General features: G+C 44.6%; 1 protein-coding gene across 1 annotated transcript in view; it reads right to left on the bottom strand.

Annotated features, from left to right (window-relative positions):
* ltbp1 (latent transforming growth factor beta binding protein 1) overlaps positions 1–21,483 on the bottom strand; it is a gene marked incomplete at its 5' end in the record, with an annotated part of 104,751 nt that overhangs the window by 80,454 nt on the left and 2,814 nt on the right. Inside the window, 2 exons of the mRNA XM_079229823.1 lie at positions 6,832–7,210; positions 19,212–19,282. Coding sequence (XP_079085949.1) covers positions 6,832–7,210; positions 19,212–19,282 — 450 coding nt within the window. The remainder of the gene's footprint in view (positions 1–6,831; positions 7,211–19,211; positions 19,283–21,483) is intronic.

Below are 21,483 nucleotides of genomic sequence, written 5' to 3'. Positions count from 1 at the left end.
CAGACTGGATGCCAGAGCATCACTCAGCCACATGTCCTCTGAATTGCCATCATGCAGTCTGACATTAGTGGAGATAAGCTGCGTATCCCAGCTTAGTGACAGATCCATTCCTCACCAACAGATGGAGGGGAAGCCGATGGGATTCTCTGCCGTTAAAATGGGAGGAAATGTGAATGATGCTTGATCAACATGGATCCATCCATCAAGCAAATAAAGCGAACTGTCTTGACCTGGAAATCGTCTTTAAAGTAGAGGTCTTCACGGACCATGGATGAACTAAGGAAGGTCGCCGGTTCAAGGCCCTGAACGGAACAAGTACGGAATGTGGACTGGTAGTTGGAGAGGGCTCTGTTCAAATCCCAGGCAAGCCTCAGGTGTCCTTGAGCAAGGCACCAAACCCACAAAATGTCTCCCCAGGCACTGGTTGGTAGCAGAAGAATCGCTCATGCACTGCCCCTAGTGCTATATGGGTTGAATGCTTCACTATGCTGTGCTGTGTGATCATTTACATTATACAGTCTTACTGGGTCCAGGTAGGCTTCTAGAGTGCATTCCCACAGGTCTCAAGTTAGTGGGTTAATATGTCTTATACCAGAGTGGATCCAAGCAAACACAGAATAAAGTCAACAGAAGCAAGTCTGCTTCTATATTTGGGTCTGTTAAGGTCAATCGCATTTTGGATCGGCCTTAATTATCCTCCGGTCTATTTCAAGCCTGTTCTCATACTCTTTATTTCTGGATGGACCCCTAGTGGGAACAACTATTGGATGGATTCCCATGAAAGGTCCTTCGAGGATGATGTAAATAACGCTGGTGACTTTACAGAACGTGATCTCCCATTTCCTTTAAAAGCCACAACATGAGTTTCATCTTCTGCTCACTGGTTAGCAGGGCACTCCGGTTAATGATTGTCGCTGTCCATTGTCAGCGGCCGCCGAATAAGGAATGAGGAGAGGAGATGCTGACGTTTGTTTCCTCACAAGAAATTAAAAATAAACCTTGTGGTCTCGTTAGAAAATACATGTGGAGGAGAGAGCCTCTCAGGGTTTGACAGAGGATTTTGTGCTTTCCTTTACTTAAATAAAAACATTTCCACCATAAAAATTCAATCAAAAGTTCTGTTGTGAATCAGCTGCATCTGAATCGTGCGCCCTTTAAATAGCAGTAAAGCATTAGCAGCATGGTGCACTCGCTTTGTGCTGCTTCAAGATAACAACGCTCCTTTTAAGACCAACGGGCGAGTGGGCGTATCGATGGGCGCATGCACAGTAGCTACTTAAGCAACTTGGGTGCTGGGCGTAAAAGTGACAACTGTGTCGGGGTGAGACTAGCCGTGACAGGTGTGCTGTGTTTTTAGTCAGAAATGTTGTGCTTTGTGCTGCTATCTTTCCACTGCAGCGCCACCAGGAACAGAGACCCGGACTTTCAAATATTTGTGCACAGAGAGAAATCTGTCGGAATGATTACACACCAGTCAATATGCGCACAGTTAGTTACCTGACAATTGTTTTAAGACACAATATATTGTAATATTGCTATTAAGAGCAGGTTGGCATGCTGATGTAAAAACAACATATTTTAAATGTCAAATGTATGTAAAAACTACACAACTTCATGACAATCATGATTAGGCTATTTCTGAGTGTAAAAGTGTAAAATTCCTCTTGATAGCGACTATAAAACATAAGGTAAAGAGGGCTCCAAAACATTAAACCAAACATAGTCATATAAAGGTTTAACACAATGTAAAAGAGAGATGACCTCCCCAAGGTTGCTCAATGAAGGATACGAGGAGAGTGCAAGATGATAACCATGGAGGAATATGTTCATCTCATTCATGTGGTGCCACAGTATAAATAAACAGAAAACGATAGCCTTGTAAATAGCTCTATGACCTTGAAATGTCTTAAATAGATCTTCTGTTTAGGTTATGCATAGGGCATGCTTCTCTCCTTTATGATATTCAGTATGTATATGTGTTTACATGTATCACTGTGTCTATACGATAATCCTAAAAATGAGTCATTAAATCATTCTCTGGGAAAACCTTTTGGACATTCTTTTAGGATTATGAGTGAATTTGTGTTCACATGGTGGACATGATTGTGTGTGTGTGTAAACATGAATGCAACACACACACACACACACACACACACTGGCATCTCGTGGTATCAGGGGTAGGGGTGGTCGAATCTATATTCAGCAGCAAGTTGTATTTTCAGCTCTATTTTAAAATTTTCAGAAAAAAGAAGAAAAAAATAGAGTTTTGCAATATATTTCGTATTGTATTGTATCGCAATATATCATGATTTATCGCATTGTGACACGTGTATCATAATAGTGTGTGTTCCTCTGTGACGAGAGGTGCATCATTTCTAACTATATTATTGTAAAGATGATTCATGTGGTTTTTGCTGTAGCATATACTGTATCGTATTACTGTTTCCAGTTGCAGTGACACAAATTATTTAAATGAAGACAGTTTTGTTGGGTCTTGTGTTTTATCTTTGAACTACAGGGAGTCCTACCAGCCTCTCATTTACCTGCACGTTAAGTCTCCTGCCATTTCAAATCCTGTCCCTCCCTCCTGACCTGTAATAAGCCCTCTTCCCGCCAATCCCCATCAGGCCCCACACACCTGCTCACCTGTTCCCATTTCTGCATTTCTGTCAGATGGTCTTCGTGCTCCTCCCTAAGCTGTGACTGGCCTGTGACTGGCCTGTGACCGGCCTGTGACTGGCCTGTGAACGGTCTGTGAACGGCCTGTGACCGGCCTGTAACCGGCCTGTGACTGGCCTGTGACTGGCCTGTGAACGGCCTGTGACCGGCCTGTGACCGGCCTGTAACTGGCCTGTGACTGGCCTGTGACTGGCCTGTGAACGGCCTGTGACTGGCCTGTGACTGGCCTGTGACTGGCCTGTGAACGGCCTGTGACCGGCCTGTGACCGGCCTGTGACCGGCCTGTGACCGGCCTGTGAACGGCCTGTGACTGGCCTTTGACCGGCCTGTGACTGGCCTGTGACTGGCCTGTGACTGGCCTGTGAACGGTCTGTGACCGGCCTGTGACCGGCCTGTGACCGGCCTGTGACCGGCCTGTGAACGGTCTGTGAACGGCCTGTAACTGGCCTGTGACCGGCCTGTGACCGGCCTGTGACCGGCCTGTGACCGGCCTGTGAACGGTCTGTGAACGGCCTGTGACCGGCCTGTGAACGGTCTGTGAACGGCCTGTGAACGGCCTGTAACCGGCCTGTGACTGGCCTGTGACTGGCCTGTGAACGGTCTGTGAACGGCCTGTGACCGGCCTGTGAACGGTCTGTGAACGGCCTGTGACCGGCCTGTAACCGGCCTGTGACTGGCCTGTGACTGGCCTGTGAACGGCCTGTGACCGGCCTGTGACCGGCCTGTAACTGGCCTGTGACTGGCCTGTGACTGGCCTGTGACTGGCCTGTGAACGGCCTGTGACCGGCCTGTAACTGGCCTGTGACTGGCCTGTGAACGGCCTGTGACCGGCCTGTGACCGGCCTGTGAACGGCCTGTGACCGGCCTGTGACCGGCCTGTGAACGGCCTGTGACTGGCCTGTGACTGGCCTGTGAACGGCCTGTGACCGGCCTGTGACCGGCCTGTGACCGGCCTGTGAACGGCCTGTGACCGGCCTGTGACTGGCCTTTGACCGGCCTGTGACTGGCCTGTGACTGGCCTGTGAACGGTCTGTGAACGGTCTGTGAACGGCCTGTAACCGGCCTGTGACCGGCCTGTGACCGGCCTGTGACCGGCCTGTGAACGGTCTGTGAACGGCCTGTGACCGGCCTGTGACCGGCCTGTGAACGGCCTGTAACCGGCCTGTGACCGGCCTGTAACCGGCCTGTGACCGGCCTGTGACTGGCCTGTGACCACCAGCCTGCACAATCTCCTGCCTCTTCGCCTTTCTCTGTTTGTCGGCCTCGTTTCCATGCCTGCTTTTTGATTTTGGTTTTAGGTTCATGCTTTTGGGTCCTAACCTGTGACCTTATACTTTTTGCTGTCTACCTTCACCTCTTTGTCGGTCTACATCTGGTACAGGTCAAACTGCACTAAGTTCTTCACATCTAAGTGCAGAAGTAAACATGTTGATACAGTGGAGTTGTTTAAGGATTGACTTACATGTACTTGTGTACATTTTGTACATGTTATGCTACCAGATCAACTATTCCTGGAGGCTTAGTCCTACATTTGGCAGCAGCAAAGAGCTTCAAACCTGAGCTGTAAGACAGACAGAAAAGTGACAGCCAAACATAAGATCTCATTCCAGTCTCAACAAAATATCTAGCATGACCGCCTGGTTGGCAATGTCTGAGCCATTAAATTAAAAAAGTAAAAGAAGAGTTTGGAGAGTGTCCAAGGAATGGTTACAAGAGCCTTCTAGCCTTAAATACCAGGGAGAAGATTTCACTCATTTCTACATAAACAGATCAGTGAGTCAGGGGAGAGGGAGTGAAGTGTGTGTGTGTGTGTGTGTGTGTGTGTGTGTGTGTGTGTGTGTGTGTGTGTGTGTGTGTGTGTGTGTGTGTGTGTGTGTGTGTGTGTGTGTGTGTGTGTGTGTGTGTAGGGGGTTGAATCTGTTCAGTCTCGGCCTTCACTGCTCTGGCCACAGTGATTGTGGTCCACGGACTTCTAAACTCAAGTGGTCCAAGTCTTCTTCCCCAGGAGAGCTGACACACTGTGTCTCCCGTGGTGAACCCACTGAACCCCGCTCACGAACTATCAACATCCCAACTGAGGCAGGCGGACTCCAGGGAGGGAAAAGAAGAATATCTCTGCAGTGTATGCTTTGTTGTGGGCGACAGGCTGTCCGCCTGGTTGACTAAGGGTATCACAGAGGCTGTTGGCTCTCACAGTGTTCCTCCCCATCCACTAGCTCTGGCTCTTTACGTAGGCTGGATGTGGAATAGGATGTATATTCTGCGTCTGCCACATTGCCTCCTCCCAGTTCGACCTGTCCTTAAAATCTCCAGAAGGAGGGTTCCAGAGGGCGTCTAGGTAAATTACCTGGTAAATAATCTTTAGAGTCAGATACCTTTATAACACAGTTAGGCTATTGGTGACTGTTCATAAACTGCTTGATTCGAATTGTGGCCACTGGCGGCTTAATTCTGATATACAACTTCAATAGGCAGTATTCAGAAAAGATATGCTATCAGGAGATCGGCAGTCATGCTTTCCAGTCGCCAATCTCTGGTAATGAATGCTACACTGAACAACAAGTCTGTGTTGAAGACAACAGGAGAGCGTAACGTTGGCTACGATATGTTGTGTTCATGCTCTGTTCAGTAAAAATGGGAACTGAGAAGTGAATTAAAACTGTATCGTGATGTGTTGAAATGTAATTTTGGAAAGGACAAAAGTACGAAAGTGAAAAAAAATAGTCTGGGTATAAATGTATATGTTCTTTGTAAATTAAATAACTTTTTCTAAAACAAAAACCTCAAGCACGAAAGTTTCGTGGGTACTGCTCCATTGTATTGTCTATTTTGTTGTTTTATTCAAATTAAAATATTTGAATTAATGCTTCAAAAGTATACTGTGGCATTGGTGAAGCTACATGTCAAACTAATTGAGTGTGACATGGTTTTAAAACATTCCATGTGGGCAGAGAATATTCTGCAAATCTGAAACAGACAGAGGATTCTGTCAAAACAAAATACTCTGTTTCAGATAGAGGAGAATATACCAAGAGTTAAGCACCCAAACCTTGCACAATATACAGTATGTATAAGAATAAGAGACAGATAATGTATTTACATATCAAAATCTGTAGAATCTCCCAGACTTTTTCCGTCTCTTTCACTCAGTTGCTTGTGTCCTGACTGATCTGAAGAGATGTTGCTTACCTGAGGATTATTGCCCTATCTTCTGCCCTATCAGATGACAGCAATGCCCTGAACCAATAGTAGAATAGCTTCTTATGAGAGGTAAATCCCTTCTGCAAATTGTGCGGTCCTGTCTTTGCAATAGTGGGATTCACAACAGGAAAATACGTCATCAAAGCTCTCGTTTCCTCCTTTGTCTCATCTCCAGTTGGTTCTCAAATCGCATACTGTGGTGTCGCCGAGGCTTATGATTTGCTGCTATACTTATGAATAGTGGTAATAACCACTGTGACTCAGCAGTAGAGTGAGTTGTCGTTCAATCAGAGGATCGGCGGTATGAGCCCCGGCTCCATTAGTCCATTTCAATGTATGCTTGTGCAAGACTCTCCTATCGCGCTACACAAGTACAAATCCATTTACCCTTTACCAAATAAGATGGAGGCGCCGCAGTCTGAACCAAGCTGGCAAAGTCTTTAGTACTCACACGTCAACGGATCACCCAAGACGTCTGTTATTGCCAGGTGTACAGGGTCAAAGGGTCAGCGTGCTGCTAAACAAAGTGCCTGTGTGATTATCAACAGATGACGCCTCGTACCAGGTTAGAGTAATGTTAGACACCATGCAACACATGAGGTGTATGCAAAAACACATGCTCTTTCTATAGAGACGAGTGGCCAGGAAATGGGAGGCCGAGGTGTCAGAGATATGAGATCGTAGAAGAAAGGGTCACAGGTGTAAATCTCCTGGAGAAAATGTGGAAAAGTAAGGTATCTGGATGTTCATGTCATAAAAAGTATTATTATTATGACAGTTTTGGTAATGCATCCCTGTACCATGACCAGGGTTATCGGTAGCAGAATGTGTGGGCAGCCCGGCAGTGGAAGACAGAGAGTGCTTCTCGTGACCTTCTGCCAGAGTCAGTTGGTGAAACTACATCATGGAACTCATCTGATTATTCCTGGACAAATAAAGCATGGTACTTACTGTTGTTGGATGTGCTGTTGGACGTAATGTGGTCTTAGAAGCTGGGGGGCCGACTTGACGCTTAGTTTCATCCGAGCCATGTTGGATGGAGGGTTAGAGTTATAACCGTTGGGAGGAACCTGCTGGGGTATGGGCCGCTGGGGCACCAAGGTGTGTCCATTGGAGTGTCCATTGGTGTGTCCATTGGTGTTACCAGCGGTGTGTCCATTGGTGTTACCAGCGGTGTGCCCGTTGGTGGGCCCATTCCCGGGCGGGGCCGGGTGGGGGTGTGTGGCCGTCGTCTTCTGTTCGCATGCCGTTCCCTTTGAGCCAGGATTGCAGACACAGAGCTGAGGCCTGAGGCACATTCCTCCATTCTGGCATTGAGGGATGCAATTGGCTGTAACACAAAAAGAGCAGAGAGAGGAAGAAAAGAAAGAGAGGAAAGAGAAACAGATGGAGAATGAACATGAGTGATGACAGTGACTTCACGTTTTATGATTTGAAATGCCCTTTGTACCTCATTCCCTTACCTGCATTGTAAGGTATTTACAACAATTAGATTAGAAGGATTAAATTCAGATCTTTAAAGGTTTTTTCACGCCTAACAAACAAACTCTGGCGTGCTTGTAGTTTGACTTGCTTAGGTTCGGATGGAGTGATAGTTGTAAGTTGAACGTGTGTGGACTGAAGCAGTGGGTTAGAGAGATGTGTTGCGCTTGTGTCCTCATATGTGTATTTTGGCAGTTCCACAAAGTAGATATCCCAGCCCGCCACCCCAGCATTTGTTTTCTCCTGTTTCTACCAAGTCAACATTGTTGATGACATATTGGCTCCAATTGCAGTCATGACTAATATTGTTCACAATCATTGGTTGAATCTGGGTTTTTGGAGTAAGCGGAGCCCATGTCCAATAAGTCTGGGATTTGGGTAAATGGGATGGGTGGATTCCACAGAACAGCAGGAAGTAATTCCAATGAAACGGTAAGACATTGTGCTGTGTGGATGTGGACTGTGTCCAGTAGCAAGGGCAGTGTTTCTGGAGAGTCGTTGCTGTTGAATATCATAAATGTCTTTTTTCAATGCTGGACAACCAACTACCGTAAAAGTCGGGTTACACGCCGCTACTACCTTCAGTCAGTGTCCCCGTTTGCTCCCTGCTGTAGCCAGCTAGCTCTCATGCTAGCTCTCCGCTAGCTGCCCGACAACCACCGCTAGCTAGCGCTGCTCCTAGCTTGCTACAGCGGGACACTGACCGGAGGTAGGAGCGGCTTGTAACCTGACTTTTACAGTAAATGCCATTTACCTCCATTGTATTCTAAAATTGAATCCATCTAAATGGCCAGACACCACAAAAAACGCCAGCACTTTTTCTTTATTAATTAATTTATTGGTAATATGGGTGAAGCAAATCTTAAATGAGTTTGAGGGGGAAAACATTCACCTCGATAACGAAAAGACTTAATACAGCACCACCAATATACAGGCCTGCACCCAAATACAGCCAGAGACTCAACCTGCAGCGGCACTGGACCGCCGTGGCCAGAGGAGAGCGTTAGCCTCTTGGCAGTGAGCAGCAAGTACTCTGGTCATTAAAGCACTTACATTTCCTGTCACTCACTCTTCCCGCCATTTTTTTTACAAACTTGGTGCATATTTCCAAAAGGTCTGGTGTGTTTTTGTGCATGTTTGTAATAGCTTAAAAGAAAATATATCCAAATTCCAAAATTGAAAACCAAATACCAACCAAACATACAAATATCCAAATAGTCTATTATTTGGGACCAGCCTTAGATGTCACAACTGTACATGTTATTGTATTTTAGCAGCAAAACTGAGGTAGCTGGGGTGAGTTGTTAATCTCCCATTAAACTGCCCATTATATTATTGTTAGATTATCACTTTAGGAGATCTGAATCAGATCTGAATCAGGACCTCTGGGTTCCATCCAATATCAATAATTGTCAGCGTCAGGGGTGAGCATGAGGGAATCTTCAAGCATAAAGCAGACAGGAAACTGAAATGCTTCAACAGACATTGAGACAGGATGATCAGTGATTAAGGCTGGGAGCACACAGTTATAGGCAGAGCTTTTTAATAAGGTTCAGCAGCTGACATTTTGACATAAAGCAGCGTCAGTGTGGACGTTTAAATTGCCTGAGCTGAGTTAATATCTGTTTCTCATAGGGTGGACAGGTTCTGGGCATTGCTTGTGTTCAGCATTAGCAAATCGTTTAGGTTTTCCTTATGTTTACAACCCTTGTTTCATTTGTCAATAGACAGAGTGAACACCTAGCAGACTACATCCAACAGCCAACCCTCCTTTGTCAACGTTTTACACCAAGTGAACCCAACTGCAGGTGTGAAAGACATCTAATGTCAGCACCAACCTTGTATAGTAAGGCTGGTAATGCACACCTGTATGTTCACACACATACACACAAACCACACACACACTCACATATGTGAAAATAGTCTTTAAAGGTCCATATCCCACCCGGCTCATCGCTCCTCAATTTAAAAAGCTGCTGCTGTTCAACCACCTGGACTGTACATGTCGAGCGCTCTTCTCGTCTTCCGCCCACCCAAAGACGCTCTAACCATTCATACCCATTCATACACAGCAGGCACCGCTTGCGTGAGCAATTTTGGGGTTAGGTGTCTTGCCCAAGGACCCATGGACATGGACTAGAGGAGCCGGGGATCCACCAACGATCCTCTGGTTGAAGGACGACCCTGCTCTGGGAAATAAAACAAGCTATGTGGAGCCCAGCGCTGCAACAAGGGACTCAGTAGCATGAGAGCTGGTCACTCAGATGTCAAACAATGCCAGATGAGACAGCTTAGTTAAGTTTATTTTGACTATCATAGAAGCGTGTACACATGACACACACATGACACACCAGCAGCATTTCATTGTGACCATAACTGGTCGATTCACCTAGAAGTTGACGTTTCTGATGGGATAGAAAGTCATCAACAAGCATCAGCATCCTTTTTTTATCTGATTATTTCCATGTTCCAAGCGGGGTGCATGCCAATATTGTTTTAAACTTGAAATGTTGCTAATTCAGAAACGTTTAACTGAGAAATGGAGCCCTAATATACACAGTGATTCACTTATGTGAGCACCGTTCTCCCCGAGCAGCTGACAGGGGCGTCACATATCAACTTCAAAGTCTCACAACACAGCATGCACATGCATGCTGAGATATGTTTGGATAAAAGCATACAAAGGATGTCGATTGCAGATAACACACACATCCGGACTGTTCTCTGACTACGTTCAGTCCTCAACATAAGCACACTGTTATCTTTAGAGTCATCTCACTAGTACAATAAATACTGAACCCAAGTCCGAACGTGTTGAGTTCGTGAGGTTTGATCATTCTGCAAAAGGTCTAAAGCTCCAAATTGTTCTCACAAAGTCAGAAGTACTACAACACAAAAACACACACACACACACACTCGGACACTCTGCTGAAAGCATTTCACTCTGTCTGTGTGTGTGTGTGTGTGTGTGTGTGTGTGTATAGCCAGGATAAAAGACTCAGAAAGAGGCCCTCTCTTGCTCCCCAGGGTCCCTCAGGGTGTGTCACCTTCTCACCAGGCTTGTTAGTCTAATTAGTGGCTTTGAGATTTGTGAAAATGATTAATGAAGGGAAAACTAAACGGCTAATGAAAGACATCTGTTGGCATGAGGAAAAGTTACCTCCTGTGTGTGTGTGTATGTGTGTGTGTTTGTCCAAATTTCTCCAGACAGTCACAATGTACAAACTACAAACCAAGTCTATTCGCTTGGGTTGTCGAGCAACATCTTTATGGTTTCAGACGCTGTTTCACATGCACAACCGAGTGCAACATACAAGTTGTGAGGTGTTTTTCGTGCTGTCCTCATTGCACGTTGGTTAGTTAGTTTGTCTGAAGCCCGCTGAGACCCTGAGTCATGTGTTTGCAATGGAGCATCCAGAAACTCTCTATTGCAAGCCAGCAATGCAAATACATTCTGACGTCGCAGCCTGAATTGAGGTTTACCCGAATGGCCGGCCATAGCTGGCCCACTTGAACAGCCTGTCGGAGGAGGTGACGAGTGCTCGGCACCCCAAAGAAAGAGTTGGGCTGGTGCAGGAACGTGTCCCAAGCTGTTTGGTATGAAGCCAAACGCCGGACCTGCATGTCGAATGCTACCTCTTGCCGGACATGATGAGGCTGAGAGAGCACGTGACTGAGTGTTTACCCGTTTGCCTCCTGCATGTTTCTATTGTTGGCTTCAAATCACAAATATTTAGCAGTTTTAGTTTTCATTGAGACTCCATGTCTCGTCTCGCCATCCCAAAAAACATATAAAACAAGCACAATGTGCACCATGCCTCCCTCCTCTTCTGAAGTCTGATCTCCTTCATGTCACCGAGCTCAGTTCAGCAGTAAGAAGATAATAATGAAGGCCTGTCAAACGTTAGTGGCTCCGGTAGTCTGTTTAGAAACAAACATTGTTGTAAGTTAATCATATTGCTTATTGCTGAGTCGGAAGAAGAAGAAAGTGTTTTGGCTGAAAGCTGCGTGTCTCTTAACACTCCGACGCTGTCGGCACAGGTTGCTGATGTGGGGAACTTTTCAAAATGACAGACAATCTCATAAGGACAAATGCATCCAGCAAAACCTGAAACCGACCATCTCCAGCATAAATCCTCTTCAGTCTACACCCTTCTTCAGTTTCAACTTGGGAGTGCCAACATCACGCCTCCATGGTGTGATCACTAGAGCACATGGAGGCGTAGAGATGTGTCATGCCTTGCAACAGACACTAATAAGCTGGTGAGAGCCTCCCTAAAGCTTACTGGTGGGAGTGTGTGTATTAACATATAGACTATAGTGCAAGTGTAACACATAAACATTATGGTATGTTACACTATGATATACTATGAAAGACACAGTATAAGGGTAGTGGTGTAGAATACCATGATATATTATATGAAGTGCATCGATATAACATAGTATATAGTATAACATAGTACAGCAATGTAACTTTATTTAATAGAATATCAAATACATGGTATTGTATGGTATAATATAATGGGAATATATATACGATACTTAAGTCACAATTTAAATTATTAGGAAATTGAATATTGTATTTTTATAAGATGATCTTTAAATAAATAATTTTAATGATGTATTATAAGCTGATCAGAGCTAGTGTTAATAAGTTAAACATGTCATAGTTCATCTATTCATGTTGCTGTGTAAACATCTCCTTTAAACTGGATTTATTCAAATTTCTCACCAAAAACTACATTTGTCCAGATTAGTTGTGAACACTTCATGATAACGTTATAATTATAAAGACTTTGGTCCAAAACAACTTTCTACTGAATGGAGCTTGAACGCACCACAATGGAACTCAATGGAACCGCCTCCGTGGTTCCCTACTGTATAAACACTCTTTATGAAGTCAGTTTATCATTTATGTATTTACATGGTCAACTCTGTCGAGACCATTTGGCAAAAGTTAAAACAAATTGTCAAAGTTCACCAAATTTGAACTGGATGTAAAATTCTCCATTAGATGTTGATTTCCACTGAATGACTCTGGTGAAAAGATGATGTGCTTGGGCTCTAACTCCCTATTTGATGTTGCAAGACTATAATGGCAGGAAATGCTCAAATTCCAGAACATTAACAACACAATACATATTCTAACAGCAAGCTCGGTCCCTTCTTTCAACATATAATATCAGTTGAGTTACTCATGGAGTGAATCATCCTCAAAGATGACATCATGGCTGCCCCCCCAGAGCTAAGTTATGTTTGAGTTTTGAAATACCCCCACAGTTCATTTTCCACTTTGGGCGAAGCTTTTCTGCTTTCTTTTCCGACCAGCGTAAATAGTCCTCGTTCCCCCTCCGCTCTCTGGCCCGGAGCTGAGGCCGCCATCTGTTCTGAGAATAGTTTTCTCTCTCCGTCTCTCAGACTGAGGTCAGCTCCATAAACGCTCAGTTCTGTGACGAGGGTGATGGACTAAGTGATGGTGATTTACTCGTTAGCCGGGGACAAGAAATAGATCCGTCATGTTGATGAAGCCGTGCTGGTGCCGGTGCTCAGGGTCCCACTGAGCTCACACTGAGCTCTGCAAGGGTTAAAAATACCGTGGCTGTGAGTGAGTGAGTGAGTGAGTGAGTGTGTTCATGTGGTGGGGATCCAAGGTGAGAAGCAGAAACCAGGAGGCACAATGATTTTCTCTGTGTAACTGCCTTGATGTGAGACCGTAAAGTTCTAAAGCGAGTGAGAGAGAATTGTTGAGACTTTGTGAAACAGGCTTCATACACATTGTGACTTTGGGTTTCATGACTTTTCCATGACTTTAGACCAAATTTCCATGAGCAAACATTTAGTGAACTCTGGGTGTAAACAGTCAAAAGTGAGTAAATGTAGTATTTAAACTAACAATGAGAATACAAAGCATACAGTAAACCTTAAATGACACAAATGAATGAGACAATAGTTTGATTTAAAGAATAAACATTTATATAGATGCCTGTATGTATGCCTGCTTACATTTTGAGTCTTTCTTTTAAAAGCATATTCATTATTTCAAACTCAGCGTAAATGAACGTCATGAACACATGAATATAACACATTTACGTGACTTTTACTAAACCTTTGGGGTTTTATTCTTTTCAATGACCTTTCCAGACCTGGAAATAACCATTTTAAAATTCCATGACTTTTCCAGGTTTTCCATGACAGTAGGAACCCTGTGAAACTGCAACAGCCTGTTTAACCTCGTCTGGCTGGGACAGATGTTCACCGAATTCAGAAGTAGGTAGCAGTGGAAAGATATGACATCGATATATGAGGTATTGGATTACATATTATCTGAGTCACTGCTGGCCCCTAAAGTTCAGATTAGCTCTGATAAGACGAGTCTGTCTCTTATGCTCTGGAGACACTATCACACTAAACATCCCAACTATTCACTGAATCCACTTTGACTTTCTCATTTAAAAACAATTCTAACCTAACAAGGAGGACTCAACACTTTTGTGAATGTTGTTCGCCGTCTTACCCAGAGTGCATTGCCAGTGTAACCTGTTCGAGGTCCCCAGAGACAAAGTTTTCTTTTGGCCCCCTGCTACCTACATCCAGTAGCTAGCTAGCTACACAGATACATCCAGTAGCTAGCTAGCTACTGGATGTAGCTAGCTAGCTACTGAATGTAGCTAGCTACACAGCTACACCCAGTAGCTAGCTAGCTACACAGCTACATCCAGTAGCTAGCTAGCTACACAGCTACATCCACGAAAAGTAGGAACAAAAATGTGAAACACAAAAGTTTTGATGACACACAGTTGTCCGTTGTGTCCATGGAGAAGATGTTGACGTCACTCACTACTGATTAGTAAAACTAGAACCCAAATCTAATAAAAACATAGTTCCAAAACAGGAAGTGACTCACATAAACATGAGGTCAGTCTGAATGAATGAAAGGAAACTAAAAGTGAATTCAGTCTGATTAGTCATCGGGTTCGTCATGATTCTGTCTGTGACAACTCGTTACACATATTCATCAGGAAAACGTGATTCATGACATCATACTGGTCATCTGCTGTTTCTTTGTTGTGTCATCGCCTCCAGGTGTGTTAAATCTCTGTATCCGCTGTCGTTAACACATGCATTCTTTGCATTTCTCTGCAAGCAAGCAGCCTTTTCCTATCTTCCAGTTTCCGTTAGCGTGAAGGAAAGCCATTAAAAAGAGGCGGAGGAAACAACAACAGAGATTATCGCTGATAATCGGCCTCTCCTGTGGACGATGAGGTGACCAATGCAGGAGAATACCGAGTGGCAGTGCTAGCCGTTAGCTCCGGCAGCAGGAAGTCGCTCCGCTGGTGGATAACTCCGTCAGAGTCGGCAGGAGGGTTAATGGGGTGAGCGCGGACATCATCCAGACACAATACAGAGGCAGTCACGTCCTAATGGAGCCGACTGCCCCGTGAACTGAGCTGTCAGGCACAAAGCTGAACACTTATTGTGACCCCCTTTCCCTTCTGAACACCTGCATTCAGCTCAGTGTCAGAGCTGCTGACGGACTCAATAATGAGAAAAAACACTTTCAGCAAGTTGGAAGGAGTTGTTGTCTCCAACCCACATGGAGAAATGTTTTCCTTGTGATATTTGTGGACAGTAAAATGGAGGTACATGTCAGCAGTGTTGTAATTCAAATGTTCTACGAATACCAGCACATCTGAGCACATCTTGGTTTTAATAACTCAATAAAAAGCATTTTAATAAACTTGAGGAGTGGAGCGCCGATCTCCAGCACTAACAAACAAGACCAGCTGTATATTTTGCCAACCTGCATTCATAACTCAGAGTTACTGTCATGAGCCCTGAAGGCTGCAACAGGCAGCCGGCTCAGTCTGCAGCAGATTAGGATCTGCGTCTGATACAAATCCATATGATCCCTCTATTTTATTATTGAAGTGAACATATATAGCTACACAGGAAGCTGTGGTACACACCAGTACTTGTCTCTTACATTTCGGCTGCTTTCCCTCAGGAACGTAAACTGAGCGTTTCTACAAAGGTTTTGTCTGTGAGATACCCATGATGCCGTTCTGCCCTGCAATTCAATAACACGCAGACATTTGACTTCATCCTGTTTGCAGGAGGAAGTGGAATGTCTCCTGATCTTTGCTCCTGGATCTGATGAGATCTGTGCAGATGAACCACTTGTTGTTAACTACGGCTGCCAAGAGCGGAGCAAATACAATGAGCTGTTTTCTCCAGGGTGAGTAAACATTACCGGTGCAACGGATCATAAGCATCCCGGTTCGGATCAGAGTCACGGATCAGCACAAAAGGAGAAAATAGGGAGCAAATAGAACTTTTAGAGATCTGAGGTGATGTTTCTTTTGCTGCCGATACTAATTACTGATCATGGATGATCCATATTGTTGTTTGATTATACAGCTGGTCTGCAAGGCTCCAGAATGTATATATATGTATGTTTTGTCTCAAAAATATTTTCAACTGCAAAATGTGAAATCTTATCCTTTTACTTTGTTCCATTTCTTTATTTCATGAAACACAATTGAAATGATATGGAAATAAAAGATAGTATTTTTATGGATTAGAACAAGTCTTTTCATTAGTAGTTTTAATGATGTGTTATAGAACTAGTGTAAACACGTCATTATTCATCTCTCATATCAATGTATGTTGTTGTGAAAACATCTCCTTCAAACAACTGGATTTATTAAAGTTTCTCACCAACACTACAATTTACAAGATGACATTGAACACATCATGATACGTTATCATCTTCCACTCCTCTAGAACCTTGGTTCTCCTGTCAATTTAAAAACGTGTAGATTGTTTACAATATAACATAATCAGAGGTCAGAGACTAGAATTATATATTTCACTGAATATCAGTAAGTGATCTCTAGGGAGCGACAGTGGTCTGTCACTCGTAAACATCCATCTCTGTCCACTTCCATCTCATTTGTGGCTCAGGGAAGAACGGCAGGATCCTTCACGCCTGACAACATTAATAACATGAAGCTAAGACCACGTGAAGTCTGCAGCAATAACCAGAGGGACTTATGCCATAAAAAGACGGACACGTAGGTCATTACTTCATCTGTGACCAGCGTGTCTTTTGAAGTCCTCTTAAACATCTCATCTATTGTGGATTTAAAGATAAGAAACCATTAGAATGTCTGTTTTCTTGTCTAAAAGCTGTAAGATCACACTGACATTTATGATTATACATATTTCTAAAAGGTCCAGCCATAGAACATAACCTAAAGTAATGCAGTCTGGCCCGCTTCTTTATGTCAAGATAAGGATTATCTAACATTGTTGTTTCCTCAATACTTCAGTTATTATCGGCCTTAAAGGGACAGTGTATGTGTGAGTGGCCTCGGTCCTTTGCTCTTGATGAAGGCTGTGGTAACACTGCCCGCATGCCCGGAGGCCATCATTACCATAATAACACTACTTATGCAGCAATGGGAGACAGACGCTTCTATTGTTCCTCATCCAGCCTCTTCATTTTGTGTGCACCTAGGTTATACATTTAAACTTGAGAATACACAACATTCTTCTCTAAATGCACGATGTTTCCAAAATCAATGGGTAATTAGGTTTAATAGTCGGGATCTCAACATTGACCAAAAATAATCGTGATTATAATGTTTGCCTGCAAGAAATGGTTTTGGACAACTGGGACTGGGGAAATGTCTCGAGCAACATCAGACATAGCGCGCCTCTCTGTGCCATTAATGGCCTCCTGCTGGTCACCCTTATATTTGATCAACCGATGGTCACTGAGTACAGGGTGGACTCACTGTAACCTTTCAACATAGAAGGAGAATGATGCGTGAGACCAACAGCAGCCGTGTACCCACAGTCTACCTCCGATGAGTCACTCGCAGGAGGCTGATCCCGGCCGGCCGGACACATGAGCTCCGGCCCTTCCTGGAGGATTCCAACCTGTTCCAGCCAGATTGTACATGTAACAGCGCCAGCGGATTCTTGGTCTGCTGTTCGTTAAATGGAGCCACTTATGGTGATCAACAGGGAGCTTCTACTTGAGCCCCTCGCCCGTTCTCTATGGGCGAGCCCAAACACCCAGAGAACACTCCTTTAAGTCGCTTGTATTCATGATCACATTCCTTCCTCATTATTCACAGCTCATGACCACATGACGGCTGGAATTTGCTGAACTATCAGTGAATTCACAGCTTCTTTACCATGACTGTCTGGTAGCGCATTAACAGTTTAACATTACTGCTGACATGCCGTCAAACTTTATCATCGAGTCCTGTTAGTCAAATGTAGAATTTGCACCTTTGACCAATAGGAAACTATTTAGAAAATGCCGGAGATCCCAAAAGAGAAGAAGATTTTTGAACCTCTTCACTGTGTTGCATAATCCACGTTGATATGCTCTGCTGGACACTGAGCAGCTCCACACAAGAAGCATGCTCTGCAGACAGCTGAGGGACATCTCTTCAAAACACACACACACACACACACACACACACACACACACACACACGTCGATAAGTGAAGAAAACCTGAAGCTCACAATTTGTCACAGCTGTCAGAAGTCCAGAGGAAGTCGTGGAGGATCAGCCTGAAACTCATTTGCTCAGCTAACTTAATCATCTCTTCTCATGTTGTAACGTCTTCCCATGCATGATGCTCAGAGTTACCGCAGCCGTCACTGAGGGGACATTGCATTATGGTGCGTTCAAGTTCAAAAAGGAAAAGTTGAAAACATGGATATAAAATGTGCTCCTACATGACCTAACTGTCCTCCTGATGCAACAAACAACTCCTTTGTTGCATCAGTTGGTCCACACAACCGTTGAGTGAAAGGGGAAACGCTGTTTCAGAACATTCTATTGGAACATTCATTGAAAACCAGCACTGCACCACTTTGGGCACTTTTGAGTTTTTATTTTATTTTATAAAGGTGCAATAGTATCGTCGTAGTCCATATTTCTGCGGTGCCTTACATGCTATGTTCTCCACAGAGACCGGATCAAGCAGCGGGACAGAGATCAGGACCCTGGTGGGCCGAGATCACGTCATGGAGTTAAAGCACAATGTTTTCCTCATGATGTCGGCCGTATTATCCGCCCAGAGAATTGTTTTATTGCTGCCGTTCCTTATGATGCAAAAAAAAATGCAGGACAGGAATGCACAACTGTTTTAGTTTAGTTTAGTTTGTCATGTTTCATGTGTTGAAAATGTCCCACACCGGCTTCTCGTTGTGCACCCTGCGCTGCATAAAGACAATACATGATCCCTGACTCCTTGATCTCTTGAACTAGAAGGTCATGATTGTGACGGCCTCCTCAGAGCCAGACCAACACAGAGCCACGGGGACTGCTGCTCTCCAGAGAACTTAACAGTCCTCCCTCTCGACGCTCCAACAGAGAACTGGAGAAAAGCTGTTTACTTCTTAAATAACAAGTTGGCAAGATCTTGCAAACAAGAAAGTGATCTGACCAACGAGCCTGAGCCAAGAGCGACAATCCACTTCCAATGTGTTTCTCTTTCACTCTGAGACACGTGCTCCTTCCAGGCAGACGCTATGAAGACACTGGGCCTCATTCATGACATGCATGTTTGCACAGATACGCTCCCAGCGATTGCACACGCCAAAAGCTCCTGCAGGTTTTATCCAAACTTTCTTAATTATAGCATTTTTGTATGTAACAAACTGTGTGTGTAGCTTTTGTATTCTGTGATAATTACATGAAATTACATGAGAATGTAAACGTACATTTACCAAAATTACATTTAGTAATTTGCAAGCTGTGGATATGTTTTATAGTTAAAGTAAAGCCCCCCCCCCCCGTGTAGACGGAGCGCTGTAGACTCACGCTGAGTGCAGCGCTGCGACCCCTGAGCTGCGCTCCATCCATGGCAGCACTGGCCTCCGCAGACATTCACCCTGAAACAGAGAAGAAAACAGTTGAGCCAACAAAAGTGCAACACCAGCTCATAACGTTCTCTTTGCTCATCCCAGATCACTCTGTACCTTTGAAGAGAAGTAGACTCTCTTTTACTCCTGACTGACTTGCTGAGCTTTTTCCTTGGCCTTTACTTTCTTAAGATTTCTGAGAACATTTTCGGTCAGAAAAAGGCCACGACAGGTTTAGTTTGAGCTCTGTAACAGAGTTTAAATTGTTGTCCACAAGGTTCAGGGGGTTTGAGACGGGTTGCGTCATCACATGAATGTTCCATCATAGTTATCTGACTTGGCACGAATCTGCTGGCCTCCGACTATTCTCACCGGATGTTTTCCAGACTTGAGTGCCGTCCCAAACACAGAGCTCATGATACGTGGTTTGGCCTTGTGATTCTGAATATGACTGGGAAGGCCGGGGTTTCTGTGGGACAGAGGTTGTGAGGTGGAGTGTTTATTGGGTCAGGTTTCTCAGCCTGAACCTCACAGGGTGACGTTTACTACAAAACCTTGCTTTGGAAACGATCCACAGAGCCTTGATTGAGTCAGGCTGCTGGAAGCTGCACCAACCTGGGAACTCACGACTCACATCATCATCATCATCATCAAAGAGACCGCCTTCGATGCCGTGAGTCACCTTTTCACGGGTTCACACCATAGGTGGAGAATGACACAGCAAACCCGTTCATACAGGACCGACGTCACCGCTCATTCAGTCAGCAGAGGTTCCAGACCCACACATCAGCTGGATCTAAGCGTGACATGATGAGTCACGGTGGACGCACACCCACAAAGCCAACTTCACACTGGATTACATCACGCAATCACCAAGTTGCTGACCATCAAACACTCATCTCTCTCTTTCTCTGTCTCTCTATCTTCCTTACCGCCATCCTTCCTTTCTCTCCTTCTCTTGTCAACCCGTTGACCCAGTCTCTCACCGGCCATCTCTGGTGTGGTGCGTCATGGTGTGCGTCTGAACGGGGTGATGTGAGTTCATTTGGATGGGAGAGGGTTGTTCATGTGCTGGTGAGAAGCTCCAACCCTTGAGAGTCAGCTGTGAAATATGACTGCGTTTATGACTTTGGCCATTTCTTGCCTGTAATTATTTTTTCTTTTCTTTCTCTTGCTGCCATGTGAATTTTTCAAATCTACGTCAGCACACATTCTGCTACGACCCAAGAAAAAGACAAAGTTGATGGTTTGTACGCAACATGCATGAAGGGAAAGTCATGTCAGACTGAAATCACTTTTCTCATTTTCCTCATGGAGCTGCAGCCTCAAAGCCTCGTAACCTGGCAGCGATTGAGCCGTGAGGGTGACTGGATTCACACATCGCACATGGAAACCCTCTGACGGAGCTCCCTCTGAGGTCACGCTGCTGGGCCACACACAGCCTGCTTCTACTGGTTGTTTCCTCTTCTTATTCTGTTTTAAATGTTTTAAAACACTGTGACCTCGTCCACCAGCAGGCCCCTAATGGACTGGTTGTATAAGTTGGAACACTCAAGCGTGTGATGAGTTTATCTCACCACCTTTCCTTCAAACACTCCTGTATGAGTGAAACCTGTCAGTGTTTTCAGGATAGTCATGTGTACATTGATGTACAGATTATGTGTATCTAACTTGTAGCTGCTTAAAAACATCAACCATTACAATTTTCCTGGTCGATTTTAGTGGACTTAGTCTCTGGACTTAGTCTCTGTGACGTGGACGGCCGTTATGAAGCCTCGACTTAGGCGATTTGGCCGTCGCCATCTACGATTATGGCCTACGACTTTTTGCCAACAGAAGTTATCATATTGGGAATGCAAAGTAATGAAGAAGTGCATCTCTAACCACCACGCAGCTCGTTTCAGTGCTGCACCACAAACCATCAAACACATCTTGTCGTTGGCTTTATTGAGCATCTCAATCTGTTTCCACCATCCCAGTTGCCTTGAGCCGCAACATGTCGTTGAGCTAGAGAGCAGCATGGCTGAAAGTGATAGCTCAAGTCTCCTCAGTGCAAACATCATGTTCTGTGTATCTCACGAGTCAAAGTAGACTTGACAGGGCTTTGGAAATCTGTATGCATCCATTTTCTACACAGCTTTTCCATTTTGCTTGGCTCTGCCGATCCCAGCATTGATTTAGCATATTTATTATGATATTGATATGAAACGTGCAGGACACACCTGCAGACC

The sequence above is a fragment of the Taurulus bubalis genome, assembly GCF_910589615.1.
Source record: "Taurulus bubalis genome assembly, chromosome: 14".
In the NCBI taxonomy this organism is placed as follows: domain Eukaryota; kingdom Metazoa; phylum Chordata; class Actinopteri; order Perciformes; family Cottidae; genus Taurulus; species Taurulus bubalis.
The sequence above is the reverse complement of the archived record's forward strand: the minus strand, read 5'-3'. Positions and strand labels throughout refer to the sequence as shown.